General features: G+C 36.8%; 1 protein-coding gene across 1 annotated transcript; it reads left to right on the top strand.

Moving 5' to 3' along the window:
• Nucleotides 1-10,392: 10,392 nt before the first annotated feature.
• On the top strand, nt 10,393-14,826 carry LOC129276598 (tubulin beta chain-like). Its single transcript, XM_054912985.2, has 3 exons — nt 10,393-10,857; nt 11,317-11,652; nt 11,862-14,826. Exons 1-3 carry the CDS (start codon nt 10,801-10,803, stop codon nt 12,825-12,827), a joined length of 1,359 nt encoding a protein of 452 aa, XP_054768960.1. The 5' UTR covers nt 10,393-10,800; the 3' UTR covers nt 12,828-14,826.
• The last annotated feature ends 1,352 nt before the right edge of the window (nt 14,827-16,178 follow it).

The following is a 16,178-nucleotide window of genomic DNA, read 5'->3' as shown; positions in this document are numbered from 1 at the left end:
TTAGAGTTTATGTCGTAATTTGGACGTTTGTAAGGAATATTTCCATAATGTATAGCGCTGAATGCCCCTACATACAAGCTGACCAATTAAAACGGATCGCAATTTATAAAGGATTATCAGATCGGCAGCATCGAAGATAAATTAAATAATCATGATTTAGTGTATTGTATGCTACATCCAAGAAAAAAGGAGGAATATGATACAATGCAATTATTGCCGTCTGAACAAGCCTATGTTATTAATTGATAATATAAATTGCTTTGTCTATGCCGATGTTCTCGTGTTAAATCCGTTTTCAAATTTTCGCCGAGCTATCTTTCCTGATATAGTTCAAAATACCATTAAACCTCGAATACGTTTTTCATTCTGTAACAATGAATAACTGAACAATGCTAACTTAAATCAATAAGACAATAGCCTTCTTAGACCCATCTTAGAAGTTATTAAACGAAATACAAATAGATTGGGCGTGGTGTCCTGGTCACTGGTGTGCGTATATTTTAATTGTCTATACATACTGTTTGCTGTAGATTTTCTAAAATTGTTGATAAGTTGAGAAAAATTATAGAAATTAATTCCCTACCTTGGCACCGATTTGGTTGCCACACTGGCCTGCTTGGACGTGGACTATCTCACGCATTTTCACTCTCAAAGTTCCTGGATGTAAGCGATGTCTAGATAAGCAAAATATGCCTGTGTTGATCAGACCACCACCACAACTAAATTGCGATATGATACTCTACTTCCCGGTTTATTAATACATGTATTAAACACTTACACTTGTGCGGTTATTGTTTAGGTGTAAATACCATATGGTATACACGCAGTGAAATCTAGGGTAGTCTCTAACGCGTCGGTCACACTAAATAATCCTACACAGAACGATCAAAGATTGTTACGTTATTTCAAATGACATACCATCGGTCGGTTTGGAGTCGCTTTCGTTGGTGGGACTGTAACATAAGGCGTGGGAGAGAAGAAAGCTGCCTTTGCGGAAAAAAAAAAGAATCTGGGAAAAAAGCAACAACAGATTCTTTGGGGGCGTGACATGTTTTTGTTCCAACAGAACAGCGGTTTGTTGTTAACAAAGGGGGAAAATGTATCCATGAATAGATTCACACATATTTTCTTTTCTCATGTTGCTTTGATACATGTCTGTGAATTGAACGATAAATTGCAAACTAAAATCAGGATATAAAGATATTCCTGTTTATTGTTGTTGTTTTTACCGTATTGCAGACCGTAAAGGTCTTGCAGAGAAACGAAATTTACAATTTTTCAAAAGTTGTATAATTTCATTGATTAATAGATTTCCAATATGTGTTAACAGATTTTAAAAAAAAAATATTTACTGCGGCGGATTAAAAATGTAATGATAAAGACTATTTTTGTAGAGGCCTTTGTGATGGGGTAGATTTTAAATTCATTCATTCATTCATTCATTCATTCAAATAAACACATATTTTTATTCCGTTTGTACAAAATATCATTTTCAACACATATATACAGAATGCATATTTCGTCATAACAGATTTGTTTAAAGAAGGCAATGTGATTTCCCTAAAACCAATAGCTTGTGTCATGATCCGCCTGCCAGATGCGATCGAGAGATGAGATATAGTCTTCAGCTGGTATCTCTTACTATAAAACTGGCATTGGCACGTTGATTTCATTTATCTTCAAAACTAAAACGTAACCTGTTCGTCAACTTCTAATCAAAAGCGCATGCGCATTTGACATGTTTGAGAATTGCGTTTGATGCACTTTCGGCGCTGCTGGTGACCGACCTTATATGATTTTTTTTCAAGTGTAGCATAAAAAGAGAGACAAGAAAGGGAAGAAAACGAAGATGAAAGTTGGAAAGGGAGAAAGGGGAGTATGAAAAAATGGTACATGTAACTCAACTGTCCCTGTAGACGGGTCAATATACGACCAAAAATACCCTTACCCGGAACAAATTGCAACAAATGATTTTTCAACGGTGTTTTGTACTATTTTACCTCAGGAACAACATATTAAAAATCTACCAAAATCCGCATCCGGGAAAGTGGTTATTTTCAAGATGGCGTCCAAGATGGCCGCCATCACTAAATATGGATACAACTAAAACTTTATCCACCCTAGATCCTATTTCGGTCCATATTTCATGGTCTAGGGGGTACAAAAATTGTTGATACAGGCTAGAGTGAATTATATGCCCTCCAATGTACCTGCAAAATCCAAGATGGCGCCCAAAATGAATGCCGTAGACTGAAAATCCACAATTCATCTAAGTGGCTTTAATTTTGGTTTTTATTCAATGGTTTTAAGGGTGAAGTAGTACAATGGAACAAGTTACAAGGACAGCCAGTGGTCTGGTGTGTCCGAAAATCCAAGATGGCTTCTAAAAAGGGAGTTTAGAATGGCTATTGATAATTAAAATGGACATAGTTCGTTTTATATCCGCCTGGGACATAATGATTTTGGTGTCTAGACAATTATGTCAATGGTCAAATAAGACATTGGGACAAATTGCAAGGACAGTCAGTGGTCCAGTATGTTAAAAAATCCAAGATAGCTTTAAAAAAATGGAGTCTAAAATTGCTGTTGCTACTTAAAAAAACCGACATAAATTACTCAATATCCAGAAATATGATTTTTGTATCTATACCATGGTTAAAGTGGTCAAATATTACATTGAGACAAGTTACAAGGAAAGTCAGTGGTCTGGTATGTGCAAAAATCCCCGATGGATTCCAAAAATTGATTCTGAAATGGCTGCTAATACTTAAAGCGGACATAGCTCATTTCATATCGGCCTGGGAGATGTGATTTCCGTGTCTAAACCACTGGTTTCAAGGATCAATTAATATATTTGGGCAAGTTACAAGGACAGTCGGTGGCCTGGTATGACCAAAAATCAAATATGGCTTCAAAAAATTGATTCTAAAATGGCTGCTGATACTTAAAAGTGGCATAGCTCATTTTATATCCGCCTGTGATATATGATTTCGGTGTCTAAACTATGGTTATAAGGGTCAAATTATAATCTAGGTTAAGTTACAATGACAGTCAGTGGTCTAGTATGTTCACAATTACAAGATGGCGTCCAAAAATTGAGTAAAAAATGTCTGATGTTACTTATAAAAGGACATAGTTTGTTCAATATCTGTCTGGGGAATACGAATTTGATATCTAAACCTTGGTATAAAGGGTCAGGTAATACACTAGGGTAAGTTACAAGACCAGTCAAATGTGTGTATGTTAAAAAATTACAAGATGGCGTCAAAAAACGGAGTAAAAAATGTCTGATGTTACTTATAAAAGGACATGGTTTGTTCAATATCTGTCTGGGGAATACGAATTTGATATATAAACCTTGGTATAAAGGGTCAGGTAATACACTAGGGTAAGTTACAAGACCAGTCAAATGTGTGTATGTTAAAAAATCTAAGATGACTTTTTAAAAAATGGGGTGTAAATTGACTGTTGTTACTTAAAAGTATACATAGTTTATTAGAAATACATCTTGAAGGTATGATTTTGCTGTCTACACTAGAGTTTAAAGGGTCAAAGAATACTTTGGGACTGGTTACCATGATATGCAGTTATCCATTTTGCCTTGAAATCCAAGTTGGCTTTAAAAAATGGGTTCTAAAGTGACTGCTGTTACTTAAAAATGGACATATTAGTTCCTGCAATATCCACCTGTGAGAAATAATATTGGTGCCTACACTTAAATACATGGGGATAAGTTATCATATTGTTTCATGAGTTGGTAACACCACCCATTCTGATGAAATTTTAGAATCCATCGTGGATTTTTTTGACAAAATGGAATAGTAACCATCATTGTTACTTGTTCGAATGTATTATTTGACCTTTCCTACCACAATTTAGACACCAACATTATTTCTTACAGATACATGTAGATATTGTAGAACTCTTACCACTATTGAGTGTTATGAGTCGTTTCAGATGCCTTTTTTGAAAACCCTCTTGGATATTTAGGCAAATTGGACAACTGCATATCAATGCAACCAGTCCAAACGTATTATTTTAACCATGAAACCATAGTGTGGACACCGAAATTATATTTCCTTGGTGGATTTTAAATGAAGTATGTCAATTTTAAAGTAGAAGCGGTGATTTTAAAATTCCGATTTTTGGAAGCCATCTAGGATTTTTGACATACTAGTCAACTGACTGTCATTGTAACTAATTTTCTGTCTTTAAAACCATGGATTAGTCATCAAAATCATATGCCCTTGACGGATATTACATGAACTCTGTCCATTTTGTAAATATCAGCGCGGCTAATTTATACTACTTTTAAAGCCACCGTGGACTTTTGGACATATTTGACCACCCATCGTCCTTGCAACTTATCCCAATGTATTATTTGACCCATTTAACCTTGGTATAGGCACAAAATCATATTCCCGGATAATGAAAAAAACTATGTTTGTTTTTTAAAGTAGCAACATCATTTTTTTACTCCATTTTTGGAAGCCATCTTGCATTTTTGAACATATCGGACCACTGACTGTCCTTGTAACTTATCCCAGTGTATTATTTGTCCATTGAAACCATGGTCTAGACACCAAAATCATATCTCTCAGGTGGATGTGATATGAGCTATGTCCATTTTAAGCATTAACAGCCATTTTAAACTCAATCTTTGGAAGCCATCTTGGATTTTTGGACACACCAGACCACTGACTATCCTTGTAACTTGTCCCGATGTACTACTTCGCCAGTAAAACCATTGAATAGATACCAAATTAAAGCCACTTAAGTAAGTAAGTAAGGATTTTTTAGCCTACGGCAGCCATTTTGGGCGCCATCTTGGATTTTTCTGGTACCCTAGATTGCTAATATTCACTCTAACTTGTTTCAACAAATTCGTTTACCCACTGTACCATGGAATATGAAATCAAATAGGATTCTAGGGTCGATAATGAGTGACTTATATCCATTTTCAGTGAATGGCGGTTATCTTGGACGCCATCTTGAAAATAACCACTTTCCCATGTGCGGATTTTGGTAGATTTTTAGTATGTTTTTCCTGAGGTCAAATACTGCCAGAAACAGTTGAAAAATCATTTGTTGCAATTTGTTCCTGGTCAAACCATATATTGACCCGTCTACTGTTATTCAGTTGAGAAAAAGAATGACATTTCCTTTAGGTCGTCTAGCCCAACTACTAAATAGGGCTATACCATGGCGCCGTAACCGGTTGGGTTTTAGTTGCATTCAACAAAACTTACTCCTTTTCCAACGTACCCTTACTGTTTTAGCATGTTTGTACGCATGTATTTCATGTTCCAAAGGAAATGGCGTGATGAACCAAAAGTTTTGACGGGGCCAGATATGGCTCATCGGGCAAAAGTTGCGACCGAGTAAAAATTTCGACATTTTTATTACAAAAATCAAATTTTGTGATAGATTTTGAAATAATATTCAGAAAATAATATCATATTTCATGCACCCTCCCTTTTCTTTTCTTATCTCTTTTCTTTTTCTAAGTCGTGAATTTTTTGGGTGGTGACAAGCGCCCCCAAGCCCCCCCCCCAATCTTTAGGCCACTATCTAATGGAGTAACAACGAGGTCATTTATAGCTAACAAAAAAAAAACGATAATGACTTGTACTAATGACTACTTCTAATGAGCGGTCATGGTTTTGAGATGAGAATGTTCATTAAAATAACAAGGATCCACATCAATATCTCTTATCTCAGACATAATAACTAGTTTGCTCGGGCATAAATCATTACTCGGTACCGTTGAAACAGTCCCGTGTTAGAACTGGTGCAAAGGCATCTCCTGAATGTAATTCGTATGAATGGTAAAAACAAAACACTCTTCATGGGGAAAACGCGATGTGAACAAAATCTATATCTGAGACCCCTTAATGTGCGAAATGTAGGTTATAATGCCTTCACTTAAAGGTCAAGTCCACCCCAGTAAAATGTTCATTTGAATAAATAGAGAAAAATCAAACTAGCATAACGCTGAAAATTTCATCAAAATCGCATGTAAAATAAGATAGTTATGCCATTTTAAAGTTTGGCTTATTTTCACAAAACAATGATATGCACAACTCGGTGACATGCAAATGAGACGGTCGATGATGTCCCTCACTCACTATTTCTTTTGTTTTCTATTGTTTGAATTATACAATATTTTGTTTTTTGCAAATTTGAAAATAAGGACCAACTTGACTGAACCACATATTATTAAACAATGCTAATTTCACATATTCATGGAGGAAATACCCGTTGTTTCACTTGACAATGAGGAGAAAATTCGAATATTTCATATTTCATATAATGAAATACAAAAGAAATAGTGAGTGGATGACGTCATCAGTCTCCTCATTTGCATACCGACCAGGATGTGAATATAACTGTTTTGTGCAATTAAGCGAAAGTTTAAAATGTCATAACTTTCTTATTTCACATCCGATTTTGATGAAATTTTCAGTGTTATGCTTGTTGGATTTTTCTTTTTTTACTCAAATCAACTTTTTGTTGGGGTGGACTTGTCCTTTAACTTTCGAGCCTCTTGCAATCATTTTCACTCTAGTAGTTTTATTTCCCGTGAAACTATGAGTTAAAAAGAGAGTATATAGTACCAGGAATAGCATGTTATCGAAATTATCAACAAGTATCAGTTTCTAAAAATAACCGCACTGCAAAAACGCCGATGTAAATTTAACACCAGCCTGTTATCTATACACAACAAAAAAAGTAAGTCCCCCTAAATCAAATTGCTGTAACTTTTGAACGGAATTATTTTGAGATATGATATTTCGTAGGTGGTTTTCTACACTCATTAAGCAGCCTCTGGGGAAAAATGAGATTGATCGGTTGAGTCATGCATGAGTAATTAAAGATTGAATTAAAAATGACCATTTTTGAAAGTCACAAGAGTCGTTTTTCAGATTGTGCAAATACAAAGCTGGGCAAAAGTTGTTTTTATGTGAATTTTATGGTGTTAATGCTGTTTTACTATCCATCATTTAGCCACTCCACACACAATTTTGATATCGTATGTTCATGGTTGAGTGAGCACAATAATGCAGGGGCCGCGGGGGGGGGGGGCTTAGCCCCCCAAAAGCATGTACAAAAATGTAAAAATGACCATACGATTGTGATTTTTTGCATGGTCAGCCCCCCCCCCCCACTTTGAAAACCGTTCCGCGGCCCCTGAATAGTGACGTATCATCAAAGGGGTTTATGGTAGTATCCTCTACAACTTGTTAGATCATGTTAAAATTTGAAAATGTTGGTGGCTCCCCCGATTATAGGCCCTCCCCCATTTTAAAATTCTGAATCCACCACTGATTTGTCCATAAATTAAACTGATCATGAGAATTTGTAAGAAAAAATACAATTATGCAGTATAAAGAGTATTCATTCCTAAGTTTTCGAATGTGCTCGCTCAACCATGAAAATTTTAAAACTTCGGAAAGTGTGTGGTGATAGAAATGATGGATGATAAAAACAACAGCAATTAAAGTCGCATTTGAAACCGAATTTGCCCCCAATATTCACTTTATTACCATTTAAAATGGGTCTGTGACATTGAAAATACCCAATTTCCCACTTTGATGTGTGCTCACTCATCCATAAATAAACAAATCGATTTCATTTTTGCACAGAATTCTGCCCATAGGTTGATAAACATTACTGCCAAATGATATTGCTAAAGACAGCCTTGAAAAAAAGTTCCACCACGTTGAATAGGGGGTTACTTATTCTTAAACATATGCACCCATAATGTACACCTGTCCAGTCTATGAGAGAGGAAGTCAACATTTTAACAAATATGAAATGAGGGTTTGTTTCATGGACGGTTTTTGTTACTTCTGCCAACAGTTATTTCATGAAACTTCGCACATGGCTTCAGTGTAACACTATTCAAAATGTGCGCACACCAAAATAACCATTTGATACGGCACAGAGTGGGGCCAGGGCCTTGAACTTTCTTCTCATTTGCATAATTTTCGAATATTGTGTGCTCACTGATGCATTAAACATCGGGATTTTCATAAAAATCAAATCAAATGAACCATGCAAGGAGGTTTGTGATAGATATACATAGTTACAAATTGCGTTTTATTCCAATAACGTAAAAAAGAGCTAATCACATTCCACATGTTCATTCAAGCGTGAATGTTTAATTAAACGCCTTTGAATCATTGAAGCATGTTAATTGGTCATGAACATAACGAAAAAGTTGAGAAAAGATCATTTTCAGTTACCAAAATGAAACAATACTTGCCTATGATATTTGAAAATCGTATCTTTTGTTTTCAATAAATGTTCATTGAACCGTGAAACAATGAATATTGTTGAAGATACTCTTCCCAAAAATAACTGTCATCATATTCTATCATTTTTATTGATAGAAATGTGTAAAAAATCCAATTATAGCAAATTTGGACTTGTGTTCATTCAACCGTGAAATTTAGCCAGAAAAGTTGTATCGTCTTTTAGAAAGTACCTTTTACAAGCCTTCTGACTATTTTTCATTATGAGAATGTGGAATTAGTTCCAATAAAAATGGAATCAAAGTCATGATATTTGGCTTGTGACTTTTGAAAAGTGACATTTTGCCTTCTGACGGTGCTCACTGAAGCATGACGTAAAATACGTCCATAACATTTACTCAGAGGGTAGCCTATAAAATTACCTACACGCTCATGTAAAAATATATTAAAAACTTGCATTGGTTCGGAAATTATTGATGTTTGTTTAAGGGGGGACTTACTTTTTTTGTTGTGTATATATCAATCCACACCACCAGAGAGGTGTTGAAACAACACCTGTTCGGCGTTAGGCTAACACCAATTTGGCATTTAAGCAACACCAATTAGTGTAAGTAAACCAATATCGATCTGATTCTTAAAGGTCAAGTCCACTCCAGACAAATGTTGATTTGAATAAATAGAGACAAATCTAACGAGCATAACGCTGAAAAATTCATCAAAATCGGATGTAAAATAAGAAAGTTATGACATTTTAAAGTTTCGCATATTTTTCTCAAAACAGTTATATGCACAACTCAGTGATATGCAAATGCGAGAGTCTATGATGTCCATCACTCACTATTTCATTTGTTTTTTATTGTTTGAATTATACAATATTTCAATTTATACAGAATTGACAATAATGTAAAACTTGACTGAACTACATAATGTTAAACAATGTTAATTCCACAAGTTCAGGGAAGAATAAAGCTCGATTTCAAATGACATGAGTGAGAAAATCAGAATATTTCGTATTTCAGATAATAAAATACAAAAGAAATAGTGAGTGCGTGATGTCATCAGTCCCCTCATTTGCATACTGGCCAGGATGTGCATATAACTATTGTGTGAAACTATAAGCGAAACTTTAAAATGTCATAACTTTCTTATTTTACATCCTATTTTGATGAAATTTTCAGTGTTATGATTGTTGGATTTTTCTCTTTTTATTCAAATCAACTTTTTGTCGGGGTGGACTTGTCCTTTAAATGATGTTGTTCTCTCGATCTAGATACCAGGTTGGTGTTAAATTAACACCGGCGTTTTTTTGCAGTGCGGTGTAAAAAGCTTTGCTATTAGCAAGTACAAAAAAAAGGCGGAAAGTACATTGTCCAAATGCAGAATTTGTAGCCATCTAATTGTATTGATATTGATAATGAACTCGCAGTGGGTTTGTATGAATGGTTGATTCCTAAACGACATCAAGGACATATTTGATATATAAATAATCTATCGAACTCCCGTTTCCTTGGGTACAGAGAGTAGACTCACAGTTAGACAATAGCAACCTCCTCAGTGTGGATGATTTTGTTCATACATGCATATTCATACATTATCATTATTATTAGTAGTTGTATTAGTATTATTATTATTACAAATTTCAATTAATCCTATCTCTCTCTCTCTCTCTTTGCTTGCCCATGGATGTTTAACTTTTGCCATTAATTAATTTTATTCCATCAGATGAAATTTTAGAAGCTTAAGATGAAGACGATTAAAACACAGATGAAAAAGAATAAACAGCAGACGAGAGTTGTGCAGGAGTTACCTTTTGACTATCTAAGTAATTATTGCTTATTTCATTTCCAACAGAAAATAAAACACTAAAATATCATTGCATTTGCGGTACACGGTAGTGGTGTGGTAGCATTTTTTGTTATTGCTATCATTTTTAAATCTATGTTTCCTATGTTTTTATTCTAAATGTTTTCAATAGTGTAGATATTTTGGAGTGTGAATTTATATTATTCCCATCAAATTCAAGGTTTTGCTAGTGGACGACTGAATATACGATCAATCAATTTCTATAGCAACGGTGTAAACAATTTCCCCATGAACTAACAAGGTTCACGATTCATTAACTCGTTCGTTAAACGTAGAAGTCACCATCGTTACAGCGAAGAGATTCTAGTACAGCCATCTTGACAACCAATGGAGAGTAACATTGACAAAGAACATCAACATCTCTATTGCAATTGGTCTATTCCATGCCAACACCCTTTGGGATCGCCTCAAATTACACATCAGATATCAGATGGGTGTACGTAATAATGCTAATACCCTTAAAGCAATATCTGAGTTGATCCCAGTGAATTTACATACTTGCTCCGATCAGTACTCTTTGGTCATATAGTCGTAACGGAAAAGACCATAAAACTGTCAGTTGGTGTATCCATCTTAAAATACAAACAATCATCCAACTTCTATATAGAAGGTGTTTGATTTGCAGATCATCTAGTCCTTTATCTTCTTGTCAGGTTATATTTGCCTCAAGACAATCAACATGCGTGAGATCGTTCATCTTCAAGCTGGGCAGTGTGGTAACCAGATCGGAGCAAAGGTAAAAAAAATAAAAATTATATAATATATTATATTTATATGCATATATTTAATATTATTTACTATATATTTCATGTGCAAAATATATCCATTGTAAGATATTAAAAAAAGTGAACACATATAGTTATCAAGAATAGTATAGCATAGCGGAAATATAGCATTTCCATTTATTTGAATGCAGAATAAAAGAGCATTGCCAATGCCCTGCTCACGGTCATTGGTGCCATGGCCGGAGATCGAACCCTGGACTTTCACGTGTCTGATCCGGCGCCTTAGATCTACAAACAGCAAATGGGACTATCAAAGCAGATATGAGTTGGAGTGAATCTTTCGAAATGTTATAGTGGGAACAATTCATCCTCGATTATTCCCACTAAACTTTCTCAAGGCCTAGTTTATTTGTAAGTCACCATTGTCATCATTATCATAATTATTATTCACGACTTGTCATTGTACGCAGTTCTGGGAGGTGATCTCCGATGAACACGGCATTGACCCTACCGGTACCTACCATGGCGACTCTGATCTCCAACTCGAGCGCATCAACGTCTACTACAATGAGGCTGCCGGTGGCAAGTACGTTCCAAGAGCCTTGCTCGTCGATCTCGAGCCAGGCACCATGGACTCTGTCCGATCAGGTCCATTCGGTCAGATCTTCAGACCAGATAACTTTGTCTTTGGTCAGAGTGGCGCTGGGAACAACTGGGCCAAGGGACATTACACAGAGGGCGCTGAACTGGTTGACTCTGTTCTTGATGTCGTGAGGAAAGAGGCTGAAAGCTGTGATTGTCTCCAGGTAAGAAAAGAAGATTGATCATGATTTGAACACGTTAATAGTAAAATCAACAGTTGTGTACATAATATGACCGTAAACTGAAGTCAGTTTTTTCATTCAGCTTTCATTTTGAAAGAAGTAGATTTTTTTTCTCAAAAGCTACCCACAAAAAACTGAGAAAGTTGTGAAAAAGTCATTTCATCATAAAGATTCCTTTTATCATGTTACAGGGTTTTCAGATGACTCACTCTCTTGGTGGAGGCACTGGTTCTGGCATGGGAACCCTTCTGGTCAGCAAGATCCGTGAGGAATACCCAGACCGCATCATGAACACATTCAGCGTGGTACCATCTCCAAAGGTATCAGATACTGTTGTTGAACCATACAATGCAACCTTATCCGTCCATCAACTGGTCGAAAACACGGATGAGACGTTCTGCATCGACAACGAAGCCCTGTATGACATCTGCTTTCGTACTTTAAAGCTCACCACACCCACCTATGGTGACCTGAATCATCTTGTCTCTGCAACCATGAGTGGTATCACAACTTGTCTCAGGTTTCCTGGACAGTTGAATGCAGATCTGCGAAAGCTAGCGGTCAACATGGTTCCCTTTCCTCGTCTCCACTTCTTCATGCCAGGCTTTGCCCCTCTGACAAGCCGTGGTAGCCAACAGTATCGCGCCCTCACAGTTCCTGAACTGACCCAACAGGTCTTTGATGCCAAGAACATGATGGCTGCCTGTGATCCTCGTCACGGACGCTACCTGACGGTTGCTGTAATATTCCGAGGGCGTATGTCAATGAAGGAGGTTGACGAACAAATGCTTAACGTACAGAACAAGAACAGCAGTTACTTCGTAGAATGGATCCCAAATAATGTCAAGACCGCAGTCTGTGACATCCCTCCCCGTGGTCTGAAGATGTCCGCCACCTTCATCGGTAACAGCACCGCCATACAGGAGCTCTTCAAGCGTATCTCTGAGCAGTTTACCGCTATGTTCAGACGAAAGGCTTTCCTTCATTGGTACACCGGTGAGGGTATGGACGAGATGGAGTTCACTGAAGCTGAGAGCAACATGAATGACTTGGTGTCTGAGTATCAGCAGTACCAAGACGCCACCGCAGAAGAAGAGGGCGAGTTTGAGGAGGAGGAAGAAGGAGATGAAGAACAATTTGTCCAAGAACGGGATTAGCGTTATTCCGTTGGATTTCGTATAAAAATTAACACATCATTTAGTTTAGGCCAATCTGATTATTCGTCCAACTTTCTGTTGGTTCAAATGTCCTCTTTGTCTCCACACGGTATATATATATATATTGGTTTTATTTACTCATTTATTTCAGTTATTCATATTCTGTCGACATGGTCGACAAATATTAAGTGTATTCATGAACACTCGAGGAGAGTTCTGCATTCACGTAGAAAAAAAAAATCAAGAGATGAATTCAAAACAAATACAGGGTGAGTGGGGGTAATGAGCCAAAAATATCGAGGGGGCACTGCAAGATGTATGGTGCAATCGCGAGCGAGAGAAAATCTTATTTTGTAATAGATTTTGACATAATATAAATATCACATTTCGTCCTTTTCCCTTTAGGCTTTCATAATAATCTCTTTTCTTATTCGTGGAACTTTGGGGGTCCAGTGCCATTCTTCGATATAATTCAACCAATACATAAGAAAAACAGGTTTAAAAATGAACATACGAATACATATTAACAATGAATATTCATGTTCCTTATGTTTGGTAATTATAGAAAAGAAAAAATTAAACAATGCTGTATTGCTAAAAGTGAAACTAACGTTCATGTTTTCCATAGAACTGAAAAGTTTGAGCATACACGCAAAATAGTTTTAATGGTACAAGTCAGCGTCTCAAGCTGCTTTGATTTTCAATTTCAATTTTGGAATATACGTCACTGGTAGGACTATTTAAAAGAACGTAAGTGATATAATTTTAGTAATTTCTAAGCTGACATGAACAAAAATAAACTATTGACGCGCATATCTTGCTAATTAAGAGACGGCTCACCTCATACCAGCAAAACAAACTCCAAACCGACCGATTGTATGACGTAGGTAGTAACAAGTGGGGGGGGGGGGACTTGGGGCCGTGGATCCCTGAATTTTCATAACCAAGAACAAAATGAGAAAAGTAAAGAGAAGGAAGGAGAAAAGGAAACATATTATGATATGATTTCTGAATATTATGTCAAAATCTACCACAAAATTAGATTTTGGTATTAAGAAGGACAAAAATCTTGCTCGCTCGCAACTTTTTGTTAATATAAATTTTGCCCAATACTTCATGTCATGCCCCCAATGTTTTGACTCACAGGTAATAACTTAATATCTTTATAACGTCGATCTGGGGTCGGTTTCGTTGGTGTATGTGCTATACATGGGTCATCTATTTAATCATGTACTATTTGATTTCGTGAATAATATAACTTATTGTTTTTCACCATTATTTTCTCTCATCAAATTTAGGTCTATATGCTACCATAGAACCAACTGCAATCATCAGAAATGCTCCTGTAAAAAGCTCTTTACAATCTTATGGGAAGTTTCTGAGAAGTGAGCAGTACACATAATCAACACTTTTTATTTGCTCCGATAATGATTTGGAGATTTAAAGATGCTTCTTTAAACAGCTTCTTGCAATTTTCCGGGAAAGTCTCTGAGAAGTAAAAAGTATACATAACCAAAATTGCCAAAAAAAAATTTGGCTCCCAAAATATCTTGTAGATGTAGAAATGCTTGTTCCAAAATTGAAGATTGTAACCTCAGAACAAAAAGGACCTTAAAAGTTAAAAACAAAATTAGCCATAAAGAATGAACCTAATTAGAAAAACATCACAACAAAACGTACCCCCTCCAAAATGAAAAAAAATATTGGATTTGAGACTTGCATTATAAATCGCATATTTTTACGTGTTGTTTGGGGAATTAGGGAAATTGAGGGTATGTTTACTTCATCTTTCAATATTTTTGTTCGTAACGAAACACACCCAAAATGAGTTTCCATGGGCACGGTCCTATTTTGCATAAATTTTGACTATTTTACCTTTGTACCGTATAATAGCCTTGCCAATAATGATAATATAAAATTACATTTAGACCCTACATGCATGTATATTTTTTGTGAATGCCAGAATTAATAAGGTTACGAAAAGACAATGTCAAAAGCCAACAAAACTTCTTTCAAGTCTTTTTATTCCAGTCTTGAAAGCGCTTGTGTTTATCTATTATGTCATGTGCGTGTGCGGGGGTGTGGGTGTAAACGTGTGTGCGTATGTGGATGTAGGGTGGGTGTGTATTGGTGTTTGGGATGTGGGTGTCTGTGTGCGTGAAAGAGCGAGGAAGATAGACGGTGTTAGGTTATGGTGAAGGAGGATGTGTGAGTTGGTGTGTATGCGTGCGTCTATTACCGTGTTTACACTTAATCGGCAATTGGTTCTGAACCAAATGCCGATGCAGAATCGGCATTTGGATTGCGTTTACACGTTGTTACAGCTCGCGGTTCAGAACCGCGAGCCGATGCAAAAACCTTAAATGATACGCATACCTACAATATACGTCACAATAAAGACAACGCTGGATCAGTGCGCTTACAATTACGTCACAATGGTAAAGTAATTGAAATGCGCACAAATTGCCGGTGCAGAATCGGCTTTCTGTTTACACGTAGTAAAAAAGCCGATTCTGCATCGGCTCGCGGTTCAGAACCTACTACTTTGGTGGTGCAAATTGCCGGTTCTGAACCGCGAGCCGATTCAAGTTGCTCGCGTTTACACGCTATGAAAAAGCCGATGCTGAATCGGCTCGCGGTTCAGAACCGCGAGCCTATTCAAATGCCGATTAAGCGGTAAACACGGTAAGCGCGCATGTGTGTTTTGGGGAGTGGGTGTCCGTGCGCGTGAAAGAGCGAGGAAGGTACACGATTACCGTGTTTACACTTAATCGGCATTTGGTTCTGAACCAAATGCCGATGCAGAATCGGCATTTGGATTGCGTTTACACGTTGTTACAGCTCGCGGTTCAGAACCGCGAGCCGATGCAAAAACTTGAAATGATACGCATACCTACAATATACGTCATAATAAAGACAACGCTGGATCAGTGCGCTAACAATTACGTCACAATGGTAAAGTAATTGAAATGCGCACAAATTGCCGGTGCAGAATCGGCTTTTTGTTTACACGTTGTAAAAAAGCCGATTCTGCATCGGCTCGCGGTTCAGAACCTACTACTTTGGTGGTGCAAATTGCCGGTTCTGAACCGCGAGCCGATTCAAGTTACTCGCGTTTACACGCTATGAAAAAGCCGATGCTGCATCGGCTCGCGGTTCAGAACCGCGAGCCGATTCAAATGCCGATTAAGTGTAAACACGGTATATGTAAAGGTAATAGTGACTAAGGATGAGAGGGTGGGTGGTAAATGTGGGTGTTTTATTTTTGTTTTAATTTTTAGAGGTATAGGCCTACCCTCCCCCCAAAAAAAAAAAAAAAAAAAAAAAAAATTAATAATAATGATAATGATA

Source organism: Lytechinus pictus, chromosome 14 (genome assembly GCF_037042905.1).
Source record: "Lytechinus pictus isolate F3 Inbred chromosome 14, Lp3.0, whole genome shotgun sequence".
Lineage (NCBI taxonomy): Eukaryota > Metazoa > Echinodermata > Echinoidea > Temnopleuroida > Toxopneustidae > Lytechinus > Lytechinus pictus.
The sequence above is the reverse complement of the archived record's forward strand: the minus strand, read 5'-3'. Positions and strand labels throughout refer to the sequence as shown.

Excerpts from the sequence above, each read along its gene's own strand:
- LOC129276598 (XM_054912985.2), top strand. The coding sequence starts at position 10,801 with ATGCGTGAGATCGTTCATCTTCAAGCTGGGCAGTGTGGTAACCAGATC. Across the intron at positions 10,858-11,316 it reads GTAACCAGATCGGAGCAAAG|TTCTGGGAGGTGATCTCCGA; the intron begins GTAAAAAAAATA and ends CATTGTACGCAG. Across the intron at positions 11,653-11,861 it reads AAAGCTGTGATTGTCTCCAG|GGTTTTCAGATGACTCACTC; the intron begins GTAAGAAAAGAA and ends ATCATGTTACAG.